The sequence below is a fragment of the Caretta caretta genome, chromosome 12 (assembly GCF_965140235.1).
Source record: "Caretta caretta isolate rCarCar2 chromosome 12, rCarCar1.hap1, whole genome shotgun sequence".
In the NCBI taxonomy this organism is placed as follows: Eukaryota; Metazoa; Chordata; order Testudines; family Cheloniidae; genus Caretta; species Caretta caretta.
In genome coordinates, this window is record NC_134217.1 from 26,300,639 (window position 1) to 26,325,657 (window position 25,019).

Sequence of the window (25,019 nt, forward strand, 5' to 3'; positions counted from 1 at the left end):
GCAAGGGGCCAGCGGACAGAACCCCAGACCAGCAGCGGGCTTAGCGGCTCAGCCTACTGACGTCCATCCAGGCCGGCAGCAGGCTGGCAGGGGGCTGGCGGCCGGGATCCCAGGCCAGCAGCAGAGTGCCACTGAAAATCAGCTCATGTGCCGCCTTTGGCGTATGTGCAAAAGGCTGCTGACCCCTGGCCTATATCCATCCTCTTTGGAACCTCCCTTTCAGGTAGTTGAAAGCAGCTATCAAATCCCCCCTCATTCTTCTCTTCTGCAGACTAACTTATCCCAGTTCCCTCAGCCTCTCCTCATAAGTCATGTGCTCCAGTCTCCTAATCATTTTTCTTGCCCTCTGCTGGACACTTTCCAATTTTTTCACATTGAAACACATGCAGCTGGTGGAGAAAAAAAAAAGGGACAGCGGTATTTAAAAAGACACATTTTATAAAACAGTGGCTACACTCTTTCAGGGTAAACCTTGCTGTTAACATTACATACATAGCACATGTGCTTTCGTTACAAGGTCGCATTTTGCCTCCTCCCACCGCGTGACTACCCCCTCAACCTTCCCCCCTCCCTGTGGCTAACTGCGGGGAACATTTCTGTTTAGCCACAGGCAAACAGCCCAGCAGGAATGGGCTCCTCTGAGTGTCCCCTGAAGAAAAGCACTCTATTTCAACCAGGTGACCATGAATTATATCTCACTCTCCTGAGGATAACACAGAGAGATAAAGAACGGATGTTGTTTGAATGCCAGCAAACATACACTGCAATGCTTTGTTCTACAATGATTCCCGAGTACGTGTTACTGGCCTGGAGTGGTAAAGTGTCCTACCATGAAGGACGCAATAAGGCTGCCCTCCCCAGAAACCTTTTGCAAAGGCTTTAGGACTACATCTAGGAGAACCGCAAATGCCAGGGCAAAGTAATCCTTTCACATGCTTGCTTTTAAACCATGTATAGCATTTTAAAAGGTACACTCACCAGAGGTCCCTTCTCCGCCTGCTGGGTCCAGGAGGCAGCCTTGGGTGGGTTCGGGGGGTACTGGCTCCAGGTCTAGGGTGAGAAACAGTTCCTGGCTGTCGGGAAAACCGGTTTCTCCACTTGCTTGCTGTGAGCTATCTACAACCTCCTCATCATCATCATCTTCTTCGTCCCCAAAACCTGCTTCCGTATTGCCTCCATCTCCATTGAAGGAGTCAAACAACACGGCTGGGGTAGTGGTGGCTGAACCCCCTAAAATGGCATGCAGCTCATCATAGAAGCGGCATGTTTGGGGCTCTGACCCAGAGCGGCTGTTCGCCTCTCTGGTTTTCTGGTAGGCTTGCCTCAGCTCCTTCAGTTTCACGCGGCACTGCTTCGGGTCCCTGTTATGGCCTCTGTCCTTCATGCCCTGGGAGATTTTCACAAAGGTTTTGGCATTTCGAAAACTGGAACGGAGTTCTGATAGCACGGATTCCTCTCCCCAAACAGCGATCAGATCCCGTACCTCCCGTTCGGTCCATGCTGGAGCTCTTTTGCGATTCTGGGACTCCATCATGGTCACCTGTGCTGATGAGCTCTGCATGGTCACCTGCAGCTTGCCACGCTGGCCAAACAGGAAATGAGATTCAAAAGTTCGCGGTTCTTTTCCTGTCTACCTGGCCAGTGCATCTGAGTTGAGAGTGCTGTCCAGAGCGGTCACAATGGAGCACTCTGGGATAGCTCCCGGAGGCCAATACCATCGAATTGTGTCCACAGTACCCCAAATTCGAGCCGGCAACGTCGATTTAAGCGCTAATCCACTTGTCAGGGGTGGAGTAAGGAAATCGATTTTAAGAGCCCTTTAAGTCAAAATAGAGGGCTTCATTGTGTGGACGGTTGCAGGTTTACATCGATTTAACCCTGCTAAATTCGACCTAAAGTCCTAGTGTAGACCAGGGCTTACAAACAGGCTAAACCTGGGGTGCTTAGACCCATGTTGGTTGGCTCCAACGTGGTCAGGCAGGTATTAGCAATGAACCCCTCTAAGAGTTTGCTTTTTATACCCTTTCACAAACAAGTGATGGCATTGCCAATTACTGTACTGACTTCAGCTAAAAACCAATTTGAGACAATTTACCCTTTTGTCTAGTGTTAATCTAGATAAGATTCACAGCCTCCTTTCTTCCCAAGGCCTTTCCTTTCTTATCTTCTTCCTCCCTCCTTGCTTACCAGCAGAACAGTGGTAAAGGTTTGAGCTTGTTTTGTTTTTCTTTGTCTTGTTACTGCAGTTCTTTTACTTTTGGAACCATACGTCCTTCCCATACTACAGGTAATACTTACCATTCTCACAGCCTTCATTGACCTGCTGATTAGGACCTTTTCCCTCCTGGCCACGAACTATAAGAAAATGTTATTTTCTTAATTAAACTTAGGCTAACTTTAATTCTTCAGTTTTATATGTGTCCTGCAAGTGCTTATATGCCCCCCCATTACATTAGTATCATACAAGTTTTAATGTGTTTACCCTGGACATCCATTTGAGGGAGAGAAGTCTTATTATTTCTGTTTTAGATGGGGAACTGGGAACCAGAGACTTGCCCAAGTTCACACAGGAAGTCTGTGGCAAAGCAGAAAATTGAGCCCATGTCTCCTGAGTCCCAGGCTAGTGCCCTAAGCACTGGACCATCTTTCCTCTCACAATAGGGTTTCTCAGATGAGGAGAGGTGAGTCTCTGCCTTAATCAAGGACCATGTTTTAGAGAAGTTATAGAGGGAGAACAAAGAACAGAACATAAAATATTCATGTTTTTCTTTTTTTAAAATCTCTAAAGGCATTAGGCAGTAATTACAGAAAATCATCTAGGATATCTAAAACCAGTGTAGGAAGGGATACTGGACATGAACAATTCTGTTTTCACCAACTCATTCCTTTTGGCAGAAGTCCTACGATCCCATAGCTGACTTGCCCTGGTTAACTTAACATTTCTAACTACAACAGATGTGAGGACCTCACAGAAATTGTTGAGAGAGCTGAAATGGGAGAGCACTTCAAAAAGTTCTAGTCTGATTAAGTCCTGATCATGCCTGACTGAATTGATGAAACTGGTGATACTAGCCTTGAGGCAGGCCAGAGGAGAAAAGTATGTGCTTGGAATAGAGTTATATAGTGTTTGCCAAAGTTGTAATTACTGACTCAGTGTTTAGAGTCTAGGGTAAGAATATGGGAAGAGAATTGTATGCACAGCATTGCCCCATTGAAGTCTCTGGAAGTTTTGCAATTAAGTTCAGTGGGGATAGAATTTCCCCTTCTGTTATGGGTCCAATAGTCTTTTGGTACTCTTTGCTGTTTGATATATAAAGAAGGCTTGAAAGTTATATTTCTCCTAGTGTTTTACATTTAGAAACTAACACAGAAATAGAGTTTAAACAGTCTGACTAAAAACTCCCACCTCCCCATAGTTGCTTAATTTTCATCTCTTAGGACTCTAGTGATGTTATCTTGCTAGTTCTCCAGTCACTGTAGGATCTTCCAGGCTAAACAGAATTTCTGAGAAGCGGGGGAGGGAACACCTTTTTTTGGAGTGAGGTGGGTAATCAAAATCAAACATCCTTTCAGGCCGTTATATATGACACAGATCTGGTTCAACTCCTGTTGGACACTCACTCGACTGCTATGAGGGGATCCACCTCACTGGGCCCCTTGTGCTTTAAGCCTCCAGAGTCGGAATGGAGTCCAGACACTGTCCCTGGTCTGGGGTCTCTCGGCATGCTATTGGGATACAGATTCTGTCTAGCATCCCATTCTGAGAACAGAGACCCCACAGACCAACTGCCTAGCCCCTGGGACCGTGCTGGCCCCTTAGACTCCATCGCAGTTTAAACATATTCTCTCCCAGAACTCCAGCCATGTTGGAACCCTGGGTTTACAGTTTACCTCTTCAGGGGCATGTGATAGTGAAGTGAACAGACACAGATAGACTTGGCACAGGATTCTAAAACACCATTGTTCTTTACCTAATAGCATGAGAAACACAGATCCATGTAAAATAATAAACACACCTCTAGGCATTTCCCTGCCTCAGGTTTTTCACAACTCTGAAGTGTTCTTTGGGCTTGGGAAGAATCCTCTGGGGTGACTACAATCCTTCCTCTCCAGCTTATGACTTCCCTTCAAAGACACGGAGCCTCCCTCTAGGTCAGCTGTCTCTGACTGGCCAGTTGCAGTTAAACAGCTTTCCCTGGTATGAAAACCTGCCTCTCTCTTTCCCTTCTCCTGCCCAAAGTTCCTGTCCCTGCCTCAGAGAGTCTCTCAAGTTTGTTGCGGCCCCCTACCAACACCTGGTTCCTTTGTTCTGCTGCTGGTGTTCTCCATCTTCGCTTCTTCAGCCCACTGCAGACAAGCTGAAGGAAATAACTTCTCCCTGCTCCAGCCAGCCTCCTTAGCATACCAGTGGTTCAGTCAGAGTGCAGTTGTTAAGGTTAACGACTCTCCATTGTGCCTTGTTGGTACTCAGTCCTTGTCAGTAAGGGATGGATTCCACATTCACCTAGAGGCTTTCCCTGATAAAGCAATTTTCTGATAATTTCATAGTAAAACCAGGATTCTTACTCTGAACAGATAAAGTTCCCAAATTTTCACAACATACAAAGAACCAAGAAGGCACCTGCCCAATTTTTTTTCCACAAGTTATTTTTAAAGGGGAATTGTCAACATGAAAATTGCATTTATGCCTGAATTATACCTATTATGGTTAAGACTACTATATCTGAGAGATTCCTTTTTTCTAATATTTTAGTTTTGTTCATTTTACGGAGTATATTTCACTCTATCCTCTGCATAGTCAGCTAAGCACCAGTCTTGCAAACACTTAGGACTTATGCACGTCCTTAACTTTACACCTTCATTGAATTCAATGGGATTGTTCCCTGCACAAACTTTAAAGAGTGTAAGCATTTGCAGGATCAGGACTTTAGACTCTCTTTCTCTTTATGTGAGGCTGTAACTCAACAACAAAGGATCGGGGGGGAGGGGAATTAAGTATTTGCAGAAGTAGGGAATTTCAAATCATAACGATAGGGTGAGGTTCATGGAGAACATTTGAAGCTATTCTAAAATTTTTATTTAAACTGACTAGATTTTTAAGTTGACTGACCCTTGAAATAAACGTAATGGGAAAAGGCATTTTAAAATGGTATTGATCCGGATGTTGTTGGTACTAATAAGCAAAATCAGTTGGATATTTTCTGAAAAGACATATGAAGAATTTAAAAGACAAATTCTGAAAAGACATATGAAGAATTTAAAAAGGAAATAAAATGTTTGCTTTATCGTTTACACTTTATACTGTTGGGCTTAGAAAAGAGAGTTCTTTTTTCGATAGCCCAGGACCAGTGGCTTCGTTGACTTTAGATCAGTATAATTTTGTTACTACAAGTTTTGTAATACACGAAGTACCCAAAAAGTCTTGCCCTAATTCCATTTATTCTTGCTTTCAAGTAGTGCCCTATTCTAAACTAAAATTGTACATTCTTGAGAGTAAACTGATCATGTTCCCAATGGAAATTTCAGGAATACTTGTGGCTATTTTCAAAATGTGGAAATCTATTTATATTTTTTCCATTTGTTTTTTTTCCCTAGGTTTTGGCACTGATTGCATTCATCTGCATAGAGACCATCATGGAATGCTCCCCTTGCCAAGGCCTTTATTTCTTTGAGTTTGTGAGCTGTAGCGCATTTGTAGTTACTGGAGCTTTATTGCTTATGTTCGGTCTAAATCTTCACACAAGAATACCACAGATCAACTGGAATCTTACAGTAAGTTCTCATCCAAATCTTCATATTGCAAAAATAGCTGAATAAACATTTTAAGTTTGTTCTTTAAACTCTGCCCGTCTTTTACTGAAATTTAAGATCCTGAATAAATGCTATGTATACTGAGTAAAATATATATCTTACTTGTGTCCAATATGAACACCCACGGCGTAGTGAGTCTTTGAAAATGTAATGAGATTATGGGATGTTAAATTAAATAAATCTGGAATTGTCTTCTAGCAATTTCTCCTCCTCTGAAAGAGAGCCTTTTTAGCGGTCCCAACATTTATTATTTATGTCTGAGGTGGGAAAAAATACTCTTAAACAGTATAACTTTGAGAAATGCTGTCCAAAAAATAATTAGAAATCCATTTTATTAGATCTGTAAATCAATACAAAAAGTTGTTGAAATGTATGGCAAATACGTTTGTAATAACCTGCTGCTGTTTTTTGACACTCCGAGTGAGGGTATATGCTAAATCGCTTGTAAACATGAATGCAAGCATTGTGTTGTTATGGGGGGAAATTGCACTGTCAGCAAGAAGTCAACTGAGTTAACTAGTTAACTTGGTTACATACCTAGAGACTATAAGAAACAGACTAGCAGTCTTCATGTTCACAAATACAAGAAATTTGGGGGTGGGGAAAAAATTGCCAGAAACACACATTCATTCTGGGTGTATCTTCATTTTCTTGCTTGCTATGAGCCTAACTTTCAGACGTGGTTGCCTGAAATGAGCACGTATGTCAGCATGTAGATCCACTGAGCACCTACATCTGTATTAACTTTTGGACATATCTGTTTACAGCTCATCTGAGGAAATGAGTCTATAGGCTCCTTTGTTCTGGCCTCTGTTCTGTCTTATCACCAGCACTGTAGTAATCTACTATAAGTTGCTGTTGCAGTTGTACATTTAGGCCTGCAGTCCCAGTGGATCAGCCATCCCTAACCTTAGCAAAGCTGCCAGATTTTTGCTGCTCAGTGTGTGACATTTTTTCCAAATTACTTAACAGACAGTTTGCATATTTGCAAACAACTTTCATATATCCATAAACATCAACACATCCAGTTCTGAACCATGCTAGTGGTAGGAAATGGAGATGCACAAAAACTGGCAATTGGGGGATGCATAGCTGCATGGGGGAAAGTGGCTGGGGATACTAGGGGGTTCTGAGGAAGTGACTGGGTCGGAAGGTGGATAAGGGTGAATAGTGTCCGGGTAGTAAGCTGAATGAGTTTTGGGAGGAAAGGAAGTTGGGGAAACATGGGGCTTGTGTCAGGGCCCCTCATCTTCTGTCTCCATTCTGGTCTGCCTGCTCCTACCCATGATTCAGCAAGGAGAGGGGAGATGGCTGGCTGCTTGTACCACAATGGCCCCTGACAATCAACAGTAACAATGGCAGGCCATTCTTGTAGCCCAACTGGATGCATGATGTCTCCACTGTGAGGTGGGAATGTCGGGTAGCGCTGCCAATTGCACGAGAAAGTCATGTGTGATAAATAAGACTTGGCAGCTCTGCTTATGATGACCTCATTATTGCCTAGGATGTAGCGTAAATACTAGATTTCATGCATATTACTCTGAAGCAAGCCTGACAATGACTGCTGGGTAATACAGATAGTATTCATGACTCAGCTAAAGACTGCTTCTTGAAGAAGCCCGAACATCTATTTTTTTAAAAAAAATTTCTGATAGAAATAAATCCGCATGTGTGGATCAGAACTGCCCTCGTGTACAGCCACGTAACTCCATTGACCTCAGTGGTTTTGTATAGATAAGCATAAATAATAGTGGGATTTGGCCCTGCATGTTAGTTAGTGCTTTTACTGCTTGCAAGAGGATTTTGACTGGATCATGAATGCACTTGGGTAGAGAAGGTCGACCTGAGGCCCCTCCCCAACCCCCTCCAATAATGCAGTAAATGTGAACTGTTTAAGTACAAGGTCCTTTCAACCACTCTTGGTACTTACTGGTTTGAATAGTCAAGTGATGACAAATATAGTTGTACTCAGAATGAGAAATCCATCTCTAGCATAAGACTCTGATAGAGATCTTTGAAAAGAAGGGATTTAAAATCTATTAACTAAAAATAGAGCGTTTTGTTTGGGTTTTCAGTTTGTTGTATTGCTGTTCTAATAGTGAACTGAAGGTTTATTTTAGGGCTTTATTCCATCTGCCCAAACTAAAAGGTATAATCTCAGTTATATTGTAGTTATGATCTGTAGTACTGGATTTAGTAAGAATTCTTACTGAAGATACTTCCCCTACATTTGCATACATACACAGTAGTGTTTGACATGGGAGAGCTTGTAGCAATACCTGACAGTGTAGTGCATGGACCTACCTTGTATGAAATTGTGATAGACTATTAGTATTCAACTGATTTGACTAGGGTATTTTGACCAAATTTCTATGTCTTGTCTTAAAACACTATGCTGAAGTCTGTCTGCCCATAGGTATTATTTTAGTGAAGTATAAGGTATACAGTACTGTATTGAGTGGCCAGAGCGCAGCCTGAAGGCCACAAATGGAGTGGATTGCAGATGCCCTTGCTTCACTACCTAGGTGTGGTCAACAGAGACATACAGTAATACTTCAGTAGCATTTCTATAGCACTTTCTATTCAAGTATTTCAGTGTGTTTTACAAACACCAAGTAAACTTTGCACTACTACTCTTGTGAGATAAGTACTTTTTATAACCCACATAATAACTGAGACTGTGGCTTGGTCTACACTACCAATTTATGTCAGGATAACTACATCACTCTTAGGGATGTGGAATACCTATGCAGATGGGTGAAGCTCTCCCGTTGGCATAGGTAGCATCTTCACTAAGCACTACAGCACAGTGCTGCAAGTGTAGACAAGTCCTCAGAAGGGTTAAAGACTGGTGTAAGGGCACAGATGCAAATTTTCCAAGGTTATACAGGAAGTCTGTGGCAGAGCTGCAAATAGACCTGGAAATTGCTGACTCCCAGTAATCCAAGACCATCCTTGTTCCCCAGCTCTCCATGTTGAGGTAAGCACCTGCAGGATAGTTTGTTGGGACCTGTGGTCTGGAGAATTCTATGCTGCAATCTTAATAATTAGGATAGTTCCTGGCTGCTCTGGTATGCATGCAAATTGAGGCCTTCAAGCTCCTGGCACAGTTGGGCAAAGTTAGGATGCCCCTGTAGTACAAGAAGAATTTTATCTGTGCTTTCTGGCTACATTGATTTTGTCTTATGCAATTCAGCAATTTCAGATGAAATATGTTTGGTGTTTCTAATATAGGCTGTACACACACATTAACCGTATTTTGTTCATGTGGCAGATTGTGTGCTTTACATTTTTTTCTCAGAGAAAATATTGTGGTGCTTTTTCTATAATCTGACAGTTATTTTAGGAATTATGCCACCTTTCATGTTTGACACAATCTACTAAAAGCATTTTCAATAATGACAACCTTCATAATTTCTCAACAGTGTTCAGGAGCCCATGCATATTCCTATCTATTTACAATTTCATTAGTTTCAGTACCTGTTCAGTTAATCATCAATTTCAGGATGGTGTTTCCTTATCTAAAGACTAACTGAAGGTTTTTGAAGTTTAATGTAACATAGTTACAGAGGCTGCTCTGGCAGTACAGAGGTTCAAATATGCCACATTATTTTTTAGCCTTTTGAGTAATTTGTAGTGTTATGACTCTTTCCTAACCTTATCTGAGATGCAGCCATCTGTATAACAAACTTCCTGTGCAAACAGTTTATCCTCAATAAACCTAGAAATTAAAGAAGAAAATAATTAGGTCATCTAGTTCACTCCCATGGGCCCTGTAGTATGTTGTAAAAATTGGTCTTTCTTTATGGATCAGTTGATCAATGCCCCAGCATTTTACCATGGGCCATAGATGGTAGCAAACTGGGCATCTGTGCCAGCAAAGATGCATCAGCTGCTGCTGGTTGGGTGTAGCAAACTGAGATTATGCAGATTTTCAGTAAATAACCTTTTTTCATTTAATATCCGGAAACATTGAGACTATGTCTTCGTTTTAACCCCCATTCTATCTGTTCATTGAAATAGTACTTGAAACCCATAGCCTACAGCATAAGAGTACAGCATACAAATATCGTGTTTTCTTTGGGGAGCAAATTTGCATCTGTGCCCTTACACCAGTCTTATCCATAACTAGGCCAGCCTGTTAGTGACAGTAATCCTTACTAGCAACACCAGTGTTTGCCACAATAAGAAAAAATGCTCCTCTGTCTATGGTAAAAATGCACCAGTCTGCTAACATCTAGCATAGATAAGCAAATATTACAAAATACATCATTTTGTGGCTCTTACATTTTCAGCCATTTCAGCAACAGTGTTTTGTTTTCATCCTAATTAGAAATGCAACTGCCACCTAAATGTTATTGAGATGCAGTCTATGAAAGGAACGTGGGATTTCTGGAGCTAGGAAAGAAACTTCTCTGGAAAGAGCTAAAAATTGTATATCTGTGACAGTGAGATAAAAAAATGGATCAGTCATTCCTCTGTACTGCGTAGGATTATCAACATTACCATGAGATGTGAGGACTTGGGGGAAATGACCATGGAAATTTCCATTTCCCTCAGTGATACACAGCTGAGATGTTCATGCTATTTTGCAAGGATACTTGAACGTAGCATCAAGGAATGTGATGTATGCTTCTACACATGTTCCAGATATCCTATAGGCATTGTAACTGCTTAGAAATGTTTCAAACAAATTACTCATAACAAAGTGGTTAGTATAACTACATTTGGTAAAGTGTGTTCATTATCTGTTTATTATTTGAATCATAAGCTACTTGGACAGGGTGAAATACATAAGTGAGGTACAAGTGGAATTTGTTGTGGGTTTGCATACAGAGGGTCATAGTTTGGCAGAACTATGTTGAAACACACAATGACATGGAACACAAACAAGGATTGTATGACTAGTTAGGACCAAGAGTGGAAAATGTAACAAAAGAACATAAAATCTAGAAGTTTTGAAAGCCCTGCACCTGGGTTACCAGGTATATAGTCTCAGTATTAGAATCTTGTCCTATGTTGCCATAGAGGACGATTGTTACTACAGAGATCTGCAGTAGTTTTACAATAATTTCCCAAAGCCACAATGTCTCTGTCAGAACTAAGAGAAATCAAAACTTCCTCAGTAAAGATGGGGGTGGTGAGTTTGCAGACCATCATTAATTGCTGTAGCAGGCAGTCCAGCATGCTAAAGTTCAGCAATCTCTTGGATGAGGGGGTATAAGCAGAGTTGTTGCAGATACAGATCTTTAGTTATTCTATCAATAAAATGGACTTTTTTGTGACTTAGTATGTCACATTTAATTTCTGCTTACATAACTAGTTGCTCCAACTAGAATGTTTATTATGCTGTTGAGTATCTGACTTTGGTTATATCTATTCATGTTAGTCAGTGATTTGTTTATATCTAAAACAAACACAAGGCCAGCAATTTTCAAGCATATTAGAAGATCAGCAGGTATTAGGGTTTTTAACATCAAATCTGCCTGGATTGCAATGTTGGCTCTTGTTTCCCTCAATTCTGTGTCCGATACCAGTTAACAAACACAGGTTCATTGAACATGAAGATTGAGCACTGGATATTCATGTTGCTTGAAAACATGCTTCAGCAGGTTTGTAGAGTTTTTTTAGAAAAGCTGCAGAGGGGAACAATGGGATCAAATGTCCAAGTAGGTGACAGCAAAATAAGTGATGTTGCTCTGAAGAAACTGTTTTATTATATCAGTCTTGGCTTTAAATATCTCAATTACAAAGTTGTAGGTTAAAGAGCATCACAGAGGACTTTTAAAGAACACCAGACCTTTTCTACTTTTAGATATTGAATGGGAACCTGCAAAAGTTGTCTTTAATCTTTATTTCTGCCAAGAAAGAGGTTGTCACAGTTCAGGGCAACTATACCTGTATTCTGCCTCCATGGTCCTGCAGAGGCACCTGTTCTTAGGATTTGGGCTCCCCATTCATACCTCTCTTGGGCAGAGACATGGGTCTCTCTCTCCCTCCTGAGTGGGGTATTTCCAGACTGCACAGTTTGCTGCCTACATTGGGAATTCCCCAGCAAGTCAGAGTGCTTCAGCTGGTCTGCTTTGCCTTCTCTTCAAAGGCTATAAACAGCATAATTGCCCGTAGGTATAAGCTTTTCCTAAGCAAGCTCACTTATTCTTACGGTGAAAGCATTACGGAGAAAACATATTAAAAACAATAAAATAACCTGCACTCATGCTAGTAAGCTTACCATAAATCACCCCAGTTCCAAAAATGGCTCTGACTGGTGATCAATTCTTCAAACCCACCAAGGGGTTTTTCTGCAGTTACAAGTTCATAACCACCTGGGCTCAGAACAAGCACACCCATCAATAGGTCAAGTTCTTCCAACCCTTTCCAGGAAGGATTGGTACAGTGCTTTGGATAGAAGGTCCTGTCCATTTGCGCGATCAGGCGCTGAGTCAGTTTAAACTCAGGCTGTTTATCCAAAAGTCCTTTCTTTGTTGGTTTGCTAGAGAATCCAGTTTGAATCAGGATATGCAAATCTCACCAGGAAGTGGTACCTCTTGTGAGGTGTTACAATCTGAGTTAATTTGACTAATCGCTGCTCACTATTTTTAGTTGTTGGAGAGCTGTAGTCCTCCTCCCCTATGGAATTACATACAATCCCTGGCCCAAAATGATATATAAACTTTATTGAGTAAAGTTTAACTTAATTCAGTAAAGTTTATCCAGGATACTGCAGGAAATTGCCATGTCTGTCACAGCGATGTCCTTTAAGAAGATACATCATTTTCATGCTTTTAATTTATGAGCCATTGTCAGGGTTTATTATATGCTGTAGGCTTGTGTTCTAGGTGCACCATCCCCATTAGATGTTTCACAATTTTCTAATTGTCATGGGTGGTGCGTTCTTCTGCTAAGGATGCCCTAGTAAAACTTTAGCTTAAATGCAAGGAGTACTACTAGCACTTGGCTTCTATTGCTAGTGATGTGTACAACAAAGCCAGTGAAACGGCACAATTTGTCACTCTTATACAAGAAACACTGCTTCCTGCAAAGCATATGCAAACACCCAGAAATGGCGAGAGCTATATAAGGATGAAATCATCGGACCCTGATCGCCTCTTCCAATGCCACAAAATCACGTCTTGTCCCTTAAAATACTAGCCAAGATTTTCAGATGCAACTAGTGATTTTTCGGATACCTAATTTTTCTATTTGCCCAATTTGAGATATCTTTAAAGTGGCCTGATTTTCAGAAAGTGGTGAACTCCCAAAATCATTAGTCATTTCTGAAAATGTTGGCTGTTGACTGTCTTGCCAGGGGTGGGACCCCATCCCATTTGGACAAATTTCTAACATGAATCCTGAATTCTTTTAGTTGCAGTATTTGAATACATTCTTTGTTGCATGGGTAAAAATAAATTAATACGGAGGTGAGAGGGGTGGGAATTGGATTCTAACACCATTAATTTGGTTGTTTCTTTATATGATTTATTTTTACTTTGCAAACCATGTTTCCATTAGTAACTGCACTGCAAGTGATCATATGATGTTTAATAACATGACTACACAGTAAAATTATGGGGTGATCAGGGAGAGTGTGTTCAGCAGACTGACTGGTATGCGTATAAATGTCAAATTGATAGCTACACACAGGAACAAGGAGAAAACAGTCCAAACCTTGTAAAGTAAAGTGATGGTTTGGGGAAAGAATTAGAGACATTGGACAATGAAAATGAAGCTAAAAGGAAATGTTAGGTTTAGCTCTCTATTTTGCAGAAACTAACTTGGAGAGTGGTAGACCTCAAACTTCTATAACAGGTTTTTGACAAACTCATTCCACTGAAATGCAGGTTTCTTTTCCAGATTATATACATTTAGATGGAAGTTAAAATAGTTAAATGTAAGCTTTTTGGATTTCAAGAATTGAATGGCAAAGAGAAGGATTCTGTAAAAACGCCCCTATAAAATAAGTATCCTTGTAAATGAATTTTAAAAATACGTGATTTGCCTTTACATAGCTTCTGATGGCTTGTGCAGTCATTGCTGAGATTTTTGAGCCAGACCAATACCCATCCTCATCAGGTAGTTTGCCACCTAGTTACTAATATGTGCACTTTCTGTCAGTTGTGGGCACAAAAAATGTGACACAGTGCTAAATATGTAGCATACAATGGGGATCAGACTTTTGAAAATAAGCCCTGTGGACCTACTGTTGTTAGTCAAATACCTGCCCCATGGATACTACATTGAAAGTGTCACTATCTAACAAATTTTAGATGCTTCTTTCATTTTGATTAGGACAGTTAATCTGACCATTAGATAACAAATCATGAGCAAGCAACAGCAAATCAATCTGTCATTAAATTATTCCTGAGAGAGTAAAGGAGCAGTAGCAGACTAGAGTGGATTTGACTCAGATCCTAGGGTTTATTCTGTTATGGACAGCAGCTTTGAACACCATTTTATGGCGCAACTTGCTGTCTCATGAGTTTGCTGTAATTTCAGCTGAAATTCTTCTATCTGTGTGATGTGGTTTTACTTTGTCTATAAATACAATGGTAAAAACTTCAGTTACATCGTGGCCGGATTTGAAACTACATCTTTTTTCAATTAGTTTTTTCTTTTTTATTGTTATGGTTACTCATTTTGTCATCTTACTATATAATTTTTTTTTATTTTATTTTTTTACAAAACATCTTTTGCTTCTAGAATCCTCACCATAGCTTCCTCTCTTCCTTTGGGCTTTAGCTTTTTCAAACCAGATTTTAGCATTTAAAGTTTGAGGCTGTCATGTTTTTCATTTGAAATGAGAAGCACTGCTTTTTTCAGAGGGAGAAACTTGATAACTTCCTTGAAAAATTCAATAGAATATGATAACAAATACTTTCTTCCGTTTAGACAGTCTCTCCAACTACCACCCTGCCTCCAAGCTCTCCTTCCTAAGAAAACTCATGGAGAAATGTAGGGACAGCCAAACTTCAGCAGCATTTCACATTCTGTCCTAGACCTCTCACAGTCAGACTTCAGACTAGCCTATGACATGGCGATTGATCTTGAGGCACTGACTGGTCTTTCTGTTTATGGGCAGGGCAGAACTCCTTGCCTGTGCTACTCCGTATCCTTTTACTTGGATGTTCAGGTACAGAGTTTAAGGTCACAAGAGATCGATCATCTAGCCTCATCTCCTGTATACCACAGGCCATTAAATTTCACCCAGTTACCCCTGTGTTGAGCCTAATAACTTGTTTGGCTAAAGCATACCTTCCCGAAAGACCTCCAGTTTTGATCTGAAGACATCAAGAGATGGATATCCTACCATTTCCCTTAGCAGTGTATTCCAGTGATTAATCACCCTCACTGTTTAAAAATGTGTGCCTTAATTCTAATTTGAATTTGTCTGGCTTCAGCTTTCAGCCCTTGGTTCTGGTTATGCCTTTGTACATGAGTTAGTGGTTCCCAAACTCTTTACTAAGGCGACCCACCAAATGCTTTTTTTTTGTGACCCACCGAGATCCAACTTCATGAGGAATTGGTGGGGGGGGGCACAAAATCATAGACCAATGTCTTCATCCTTCTGTGATGACCAACCACTATGCCCATACTGGCACCAACCACTTGCAGCAGCATCTCTGCCCCGACACTACAATCTTAATTACAGCCTGGAGTGGAGGAGAGCCTGGGTGAGAGCAAGCTCATCCTGTAGGGCTGTGCTCTGGGTATTTTGGCCTGTCCCCGCTCTATCCATCATGACGGAGGAGTGGCTGCACCAAATTTGAGTTAGTGATGCTGAGGCCTCGTATGCTAGGTCTCAGCGCCCAGAGCAAAGAGCCAGGCTCTTCACTCCAGCAGAGAAAGGTATGATGGGTTCTTCAATCTAGCAGATAAAGGTACAACAACAATCCAAAGGCTGGAAATTGAAGCTAGACAAATTCAGACTGGAAATAAGGTGTACATTTTGAATACAAAGAATAATTTATCATTGGAACAATTAACCAAGAATCATGGTGGATATTCCATCACTGGCAATTTTCATATCAAGACTGGATGTGTTTCTAACAAATATGGTCTAGGAATTATTTTGAGGTAGTTCTGTGGCCTTGCATTTTGCAGGTGGTAAGACTTAGATGATCACAATGGTTCCTTCTGGCCTTAGAATCTCTGAACCAGGTCACGACACCCGGAAAGGTCAGGAGCCACCATTGTAGGGTGGACTTTCTCTCAAACTCCAAACCACCCCCACTGCACCCAACCAGCTGGGCCTCTGCACTGGGCCCACAAACTATCTACAGCCATCCCAATCACGACCCACTGTTTGGGAAATACTGCACTAAATTAAAGAGACTCTTAGTACCTTCTCTCTGTGTGGCTACTTATCTGCTGTAATCAAGTCACCTCTCAGTTGTTTGTTGTTTTTCCCTTTTTAAAAAAAAAAAAAAAAAAAGCTAGACTCTATGTTTGGTAATATTAAAATGAATGTTGTTTGATTGGGCCCAGTTCACTGAGCGATCCAGATTGTTCTGAGCGATTGCCCTACCCATATCGTTATTTGCCACTCCACTGATCTTTGTCATCTGCAAACTTTATCAGAAGTGATTTTATATTTACCTCCAGATCACTGATGAAAATGTTGAATAGCATCAGGCTTAGGCGTTACTGACCTCTTTACAAGACTTAGCTGAAGTGGACAGTGCAACACTATGATGACTTGAGTCATTCCCCTCAAACAGGACCCAAAGACTAGTACTGAGCAGCTCTCATACTAGGGATCAGTAGTGTCTGTTTTCTCCTCCACTTGGAGAGGTTGTGAAATGCTGCTTGCTCCCTGAAAGCAGTAAGTGGACATCTTTATTTTTTGGATGGTAAAGTCTTCAAGATAGGAACTGTGCCTTCATGTATACTTGTTCAGCATCTATGCCTAGGCTCCTGATCTTGGTTGTAATACTCCTTGGCAAATATAACCACTATCACTTCAGGCTTGCCTGGGTATACTTTGAGGTAGCTACTCTTTAGACAGGTGTTGGTCAGGGACTGTTCTTAATGTTTCCTCTGAATAGTGTGGGGGTGCCTCAGTTTCCCCTAGGCAGTTCTTAAGTATCTAGGGGGTGGGGTAAGGGTGTATGATCATTGCAGAGCCCTAGAGGGCAGGTGTGTGCAGGAGTCTGGACACAGAGAATGGCCGACACCCTGTTTCCTGGCAACTGATGGCCTGGGCCCTTCCCCCCTGCAAGGTGAAAGCTGAAGGGTTGGAGAACAAAGGAATCAGGTGACCACCTGGCCCGGGAAAGGAACAAAGCCCAGAGGAGGAGGGGCTGGAGGGGGTTTTTCAGTTTGGGGCTGGCTGGGACATGGAGTGAAGTGCAGACGTGGTTGTCTGGCTCACTGCCCCCCAAAATGGACCCAGCTGAGGGGTCCCGTTCTCTGCACCTGCAAGCTCTGTGTTAGACCATGGTCCTGTCGTCTAATAAACCTTCTGTTTTACTGGCTGGCTGAGAGTCTCGTCTGACTGCGAAGTTGGGGTGCAGGACCCTCTGGCTTCCCCCCAGCGAGTCCGCTCAGGCGGGGCTCCTAGGGAAGCCAGAGGGTCCTGCACCCCAACTTCGCAGTCAGACGAGACTCTCAGCCAGCCAGTAAAACAGAAGGTTTATTAGACGACAGGACCATGGTCTAACACAGAGCTTGCAGGTGCAGAGAACGGGACCCCTCAGCTGGGTCCATTTTGGGGGGCAGTGAGCCAGACAACCACGTCTGCACTTCACTCCATGTCCCAGCCAGCCCCAAACTGAAAAACCCCCTCCAGCCCCTCCTCCTCTGGGCTTTGTTCCTTTCCCGGGCCAGGTGGTCACCTGATTCCTTTGTTCTCCAACCCTTCAGCTTTCACCTTGCAGGGGGGAAGGGCCCAGGCCATCAGCTGCCAGGAAACAGGGTGTCGGCCATTCTCTGTGTCCAGACTCCTGCACACACCTGCCCTCTAGGGCTCTGCAATGATCATACACCCTTACCCCACCCCCTAGATACTTAAGAACTGCCTAGGGGAAACTGAGGCACCCCCACACTATTCAGAGGAAACATTAAGAACAGTCCCACTTCGTCACATCTCTCCCCCCTTCGAGATCGAACTGAGCGGGGTCACTTTAGCCGGTGACCTGGGGAAGTTCGAAGCCACCAACGTTCCCATGGATGCCCCAGCATCTCTCCCATTCCTTGGTAGGAGTTACACCAGGCCCTTCCATTTTCACACCCTCCCTTAGGTCGGGGGTGGTCGATAGCACTAGCAGGCTGCATGTGGGAAGGTTTCTGCAGCCCATGCCCTTTGGCCACCCCAAAAACCCAGGGGGTCAAACTGGGATTGGGTTTTCTCCCAGAGCTCCAGTCTGGAGGGCTGCAATTCGGGCTCTCTTGGTTAAGGGCCCCCATCTTGACCTGGGCCACATACTGTTCACTTACAGAACTAGCATGGAGACATCCCTTTCTCCACAACCTTGTCTCCCCAACAAGCTGGCCAAACACAGCCACTTGGTTATAGGACGGTATACCTTTCTTAACAGCTTTCACTCCATCTGAGACCTTCTCAAAGCTCTCCACACTGGATCTTTCAACAGCAAAGTCAGTGGATCCATTCACAACAGAAAATTTCTGGCTGTTAGGAACTGAAACTTTCTTGATTAAATCACTTTCACACCCTTCAGTTGCAGTAAACTGTTTGCAAAGACTCCATGAGGATTCCTTTCCCAAGGGCTTTTCTATGCAACAATTCACCCCTCCCAGAAATTCTGCTCTTACCCTCTTTACCTAGGGCTTGCTCTAGGGGAACACTTTCCTGAGCAACAACAGACTCTTTCTGGGTCTCCCTTACATCCAGAATCACCTCTGGCCCATCAGGCGGATTCCTACACAATCCCCTTTCAGGCAAACTTACAGACTTTCTAGATAAAAGGTCAGAAGCATTCTCCTTCCCTTTGCCACACACAAGTTCAGGAATCTTTTCCTCCTTGCTACAGGTTTCCACACCCTCAGTAGGTAACACAATCACACACCTTCATGCTCTCCTTGTGCCCTGGCTAGGATCTCACCCTGATTAGACAGAGTTGCTCCACCCTTTCCAACAACACACTAGCAACAGGCAAAATACAAGCACCAGAATTGTCTGGTCTCTGGGATTTTACATAGACCCTAACTGGATGCGACCTAGTTACAGGGCCATTCTCCCGAGCAGACAGAAACTTAGGACCCTTCCCTTCCTGGGCTTTAGCTGAATCCAGAACCAGCTCTGAGACAACTGCACGACCCTCAACCATCACAGGCTGAAAGGCCCCTTCTGTCTGCTCCACAGACCAAGAAGAGCCGGACACACTTCCTCCTTTACCAGACACACAGGTTGGGATCTCTTTCCCCTTGTCCCAGCACACAAGGCTGGTCACAGACAACTGCTTGGAGATCAGGGTAGCTCCCTCCATAGGCAAGTCAATACCCCTGACAGACAGAGACCCATTTCCTTCACTGTCCCAATTCTCCACCCAGCTAACAGGTAAGGTCCAGGGACACTCATCTTCCACTCTCCTCGCCTTCCCACCCTGCTGACTAGACACAGCCATCAGCTCACAAGGCTGCCTAGGCTCATCCAAACTTTCCTTACCAAGCACCTTGCCACTCCCCACAGATCCCCTGCCCTGCCTGTGTCTCCCCCCACTCAGCTGGGGTCTCAGCTCCCACTGTGCTCAGCACTGCCCTTGCTGTCCCAGTGGGGCAGGCCACTGCTTTCCTCACTGCATCAGAGCCAGCGAGAGTCCCCAGTCTGGTGTGCAAGGGGGCAGGGAGCATCTCTCTGTCCCACCGAGTCCCAGGGGTCTGGTTACAGGCAGGCAGGTAGCCTGAGCCTAGCGGCTCCTCCCTGCTGCCAGCCAGGTCATCTGCATTTTCACTGACCATTTCCCTCTCCACCGATTGGTTCCCTGGATTCAAATTCAAACCCTCGGCAGTTACAGGAGCAGGGCCTGGATCCTGTCCCAAAGAGACACAGTCACCCCACAACAGGGTCTCACAGCTGGTATCCTGGAGCACCCCAACGGCCAGCCAGCCCCACCCCTCTTGTGTCTGCACAGGGATCTGGGCCATAGGCAGGGCGAGGGGCTTCGTCCCTGGGACCCTCACCCAGCTCACACAGGCCCTCAGCCTCTGAGGCTGCACCACCCAGGGTCTGACACCAGTTCTCTCTGTCCCAGGATCTCGCCACCCCAGGAATGTCTCCCCATTGACCATCCCCTTCCGCTCCCACTGGGGGTCCGAGGGGCCTGACCCCAGGGAACTCCACACAGACATATAGGTTGGGGTCAGGAGTGGGAGCCTGTCCACCTCCCCACCCATCTGGCTGATGGAGTCTGTGGCCTTGGGACCCAGCAAGGGAGCTAGACACCGGGGTTTTCCGCAGGGTCTCCCTGGTTCAGATCTCCAGCCTGCTCAAAGGCAGTGAGGTGGGCATCCACACACCCCCCCTTAACTAGGGGCAGCAATTTAGTCTCGAGGTTCCCTGCGGAACTGGCCCCCCGGGATCTATCCCCACTCACCCCGGGGAGGTCCCCTCGGCCTCTCCGCCCCACCACCGCCAGTTCATCCTGCTGCTGCTTCTGCAGCTCTTTCTCGGGCTCTCGCTGTCTCCCACGGTCCTCTTGCTCTCTCAGACTCCGCTCCAATCCCGTCCGTCTCGATCCCCCGATGGGGAACCCGATCGTGAAGACCCCCATCTGGTCGGGGGCAGGAGTCTTGGCGATGCCTGGCTCCCGCTCCAGCTGCTCCCAGATCCTGCTATAGCCCCAGTTGGGGTCAGGAATCTGTTCCTTAGAGCGATCATCCTCCTCCAGCTGCACGATTAACTCTGCTTTGGTGAACTTTCCAATGCTCAACCCTCTCTTTTTGCACAGGGTTACAATGTCCTTCTTAAGGAGACGGTGACAGGCCATCACTCCGCTCCTCCCAAGTTGTTGTGGACTCACAGGCCCGTGTGTTCTCAGCTCCCCACGGTTTCCAGGGAGAACCCCTAGTGTGCCAGCCCTTCTCGAGGTCACCACCTCTTTGCCAGGGTCGAGCTGCAGACTCCTCCGCCCCTGAGACTGCTCACTGCAGTCTCCAGGGGGACCCCAATACTGCACAGTCCTTCTCGCTGGTCACACACTCCCAGGGGTTAACCGCCCCCTGAAACCGCTCCTCTCTGAGCCTTCTGCAGGCCTGGTCCTCGGCAATCCCCCTTCGTGTTACTGCTCCCCAGTCACTTACTGCAGGAAGCGCCATCCACGGGGTGCAGTACATCCCACCGCTGCCACCAGTTGTCACGGAGTCCCTGGGCGATGCTCTGGAACTGCTCCCCATGAAGCCAGTCAGGACTCTGGGGTAGTCGCCTTTCTGTGAGCAGCCTGTCTTCAGGACACACAGCTCACACAGCTTCCACCTTCCTGGGTCTGACCTCGGAGCATTCAGCATCCTCTGCCCCTCCGTGCGCTTCCCCCCAGCGAGTCCGCTCAGGCGGGGCTCCTAGGGAAGCCAGAGGGTCCTGCACCCCAACTTCGCAGTCAGACGAGACTCTCAGCCAGCCAGTAAAACAGAAGGTTTATTAGACGACAGGACCATGGTCTAACACAGAGCTTGCAGGTGCAGAGAACGGGACCCCTCAGCTGGGTCCATTTTGGGGGGCAGTGAGCCAGACAACCACGTCTGCACTTCACTCCATGTCCCAGCCAGCCCCAAACTGAAAAACCCCCTCCAGCCCCTCCTCCTCTGGGCTTTGTTCCTTTCCCGGGCCAGGTGGTCACCTGATTCCTTTGTTCTCCAACCCTTCAGCTTTCACCTTGCAGGGGGGAAGGGCCCAGGCCATCAGTTGCCAGGAAACAGGGTGTCGGCCATTCTCTGTGTCCAGACTCCTGCACACACCTGCCCTCTAGGGCTCTGCAATGATCATACACCCTTACCCCACCCCCTAGATACTTAAGAACTGCCTAGGGGAAACTGAGGCACCCCCACACTATTCAGAGGAAACATTAAGAACAGTCCCACTTCGTCACAGTCACGTGCAAGCATTTTGATATCTTTGGTCACTGACCTGTCCCTCCATTTGTCCAGGTAGCCTGGCAGTCTTACTGCAGTCATCACTGATTCTGGATACAGGTTGCAACAGTAGTGAACAATGGTTTTTTCTCCAACGTGTCAGGAAACTGTCTCTTCCTTTTAGACGAGGATCTGGCCACAGCGATCTTTGTATTCACCTCATTGTAATTTACTGTACCTGGGCTGAAAGTGAAGAAAACACAAACCCCAGTTTGTACAGAATGTAGTAGCCCATGTTCTCAGAAATTTTTCCAGCTGAGCACATATATCATGTGATTTGCGCATGTGACAGTGATTTGCACCCTCTATAATGTCTCCTTCCAATGCTCTTTTCAAATCTTTGGCCTTTCAGGCAGAAACGGGTTTGGGGCCTTGCCACATCTTTTCACAACCCACAGTGACAGCTGCTTTCATAGTGTAGCTAACTGTGGCCAGGTCAAAGTTTGAGGTTCCTGGAGCTTAGTCAAGGGCCCTTGTCCATGGAAAGCCCCACTTGAAGAAATATGTCTGAGTCCAAGCATAACCGTTTTTACAGCACTGAATGAGACTTGCTTTTTTGCAAAAATGTTGCTGCAATAAATGATGGAGAGTGGGAATTGGCAATAAGCAAAGCAGCTGAATGTAGGAAAGACTAACAGCGAGGCCACTATGGACAACTCTGTGCATTTTAATTACAGATAATACAGTGGTGGGCACATTTGAAATAACTACAGTATAAAACGTTTTGGAAGTATCAGTTGCCACATTTGAATTGGAAACTATGGTTTGCACTGCAGCCTTGGTTGTACAAAGCTGATCCTTCTGTCCCTTCAGTTACTATTTTATTCCCTTCCCCTAATTACTTCATGTTCCTTCAGTTTACCTACCTTGCCCTGTCCTCAGCTGCTGCATTCAACACTATTCCTTGCCCCTATCTCCCTCACCTTTTTCTGTTACCTTCATAATTGCACTCTGCTGGTCTTGGAGAACTGGTGGTAACTAGCTGTCTGAGCAGCTAGATTCCAAGGCAACACTAACGGCTTCTTTCCCTTAAAATGATGCAGGAGGGTGCCCTAAATAACACACTAGGGATTCTGTATAAATTAAATGATTCTACCACTCTGTTCTTTTGGTACTTTATCTCTTGCTTTTGTGATTTTTAACTGTTGGCAATTGAATGCAGTATTGAAGAAAATAGCCCTCTTGTCAATAGCTGGTGGTTTAGAATTTGTAGTGTCCACAGCAGTATGTTAATGACCTGATTTGGAATGCTGGAAGCTTAGCCGCACGATTACTTCATTGCTAAGCAACACATAGTCTAGTTAGTTGAATTGTATATGTTGCTGCTGCAAGTGTTTCTACATTTAAAAAAGAAACAGATTTCTTTCCAATCCTGATAACCTCTTGGAGAGAGTATGTGGTTTTTTTTTATGGACATATATAAATAGTGTCTGGATATTACATACACGCCTGTCCAATACCTATATAAATAGGTGTGTGTTTATGGACCAATATAGATAAATAGTGTGTGAATATTACATACTTGCCTATCCAGTACATTTATATTAATAAGAATGTGTGTGGGTGAGAGAGAGAGCATGTAATACAGACATTCTGCACTGTTCATATAGTGCCATAAAGTGTGAAGTACTTTTAAAAATAAGACGCTGTCTGGCTCCAGTGGCTTGAAAGAGAGCAGTAGTTTGAGTCGCACATGAGAGCTGCATTAAGGTTAAGCAGTTGGAATGCTGCAGATTTCTTTAATGTCAGCTGTAGTAAAATAGTGGTATTCACTGTTTGTACGAGCAGTGCTTTTTTGCTTCTAAATACTCACTCTGAGTAGAAACTGGTGTAACATATTCTGAATCTGCAGCGATTTGCAAATTGAGCTCACATAGCATGTATATATATATTTGTGTGTATGTGTATGTATTGAGTGTAATGTGTTTCCTGGACAGGTATCATTGCCTTTTTTGCAAAAGGATAAACTACGTAAAAGTTGGGGGAAGTGTTAATGCAGATTCTGTTCTGATCGTCCTCTGTGTTTCGTCCATTCAGAGTAAAACAAAAAAGGATGATTGTGTGTAATTCTAATAACTTTATTTTTATAGGATCTTGTCAACACTGGACTCAGCACTTTCTTCTTTTTCATTGCATCTGTAGTACTTGCTGCTTTGAACCATAAAACTGGAGCAGAAATTGCTGCTGTGGTAAGAAAACAATTCAAATGTCTTTACTCTTGACAATTATTTTTCATCAGAAGTAAAGGGTGACTTTTTCCTGCACCCCATTGGATATTTCCCTCACCCTTGCTCACATATCTCTATACACTTTTAATGGTTATCATCTACATATTTTTGGCTAGTAGCGATGTTTTGATTTCAAGGAAATCCGCTCTCCCTCTATGACATGAGGTGATATTGGATGAACCCTCCCACAGACTCTCCCCCCAAAAGTTTTAATGGTAAGAGCCAAAGAAACTAAGTTTTAGGCTTAGTTGTTCAGATATTCTATAACTTTGAATGGTCATTTGTAAATACGTTATTTATTACTTTTAATAAAAGGTTACAGCTATGCATGAAATCAGGTTCATTTTAAAGTTGTTACAGAAAGTCTTGCAAAATTCTCCTTGCATACTCTTTAGTAAGTTTTTCTTTTATGGGTGAGTAAAAGAGTATTCATTTTTTATTACCACAACCATCATAAGGGCAAGTGAATCGATTTGTGCCTGAACTGGCAAATGTTAATGAGTTTTGCAAGGCTGGGTATAATAATTACTCCACAGAATTTTGCAGGGATGAAGTTGAGGAAAAGTAAAAATTAACTCCTTATTTCCTGTGCTTTGAGGGGCCTGAACTTGGGACAATGATCTCTTCCCTCCTTGCCATTCAGTGCCATATGGTAGAGTAGCATTATTTAACTTTCATTGCTTCACAGCATAGTAGATAAGTGAGAGTGGAATTCTCATTGTGGCACTAGGTCATTTATGTTTGCATCACTGTCTTGAGGCCAGGTTAGCTCTATAGTGATCAAAATCACTACCATTTGCTGAGTGTTTGTATAAGCAATAAGTTGGTAGCTTCTCTCTCACTCAGTTTCACAAGATCCACAATCTGTGTTTGGCATCCTTGTTAAATCCAGCAGAA

General features: G+C 43.9%; 1 protein-coding gene across 1 annotated transcript in view; it reads left to right on the forward strand.

Moving 5' to 3' along the window:
* CMTM4 (CKLF like MARVEL transmembrane domain containing 4) overlaps positions 1-25,019 on the forward strand; it is a 59,968-nt gene that overhangs the window by 32,099 nt on the left and 2,850 nt on the right. Inside the window, exons 2-3 of the mRNA XM_048870599.2 lie at positions 5,596-5,772; positions 23,985-24,083. Of these exons, the coding sequence (XP_048726556.1) occupies positions 5,596-5,772; positions 23,985-24,083 (276 nt within the window). The remainder of the gene's footprint in view (positions 1-5,595; positions 5,773-23,984; positions 24,084-25,019) is intronic.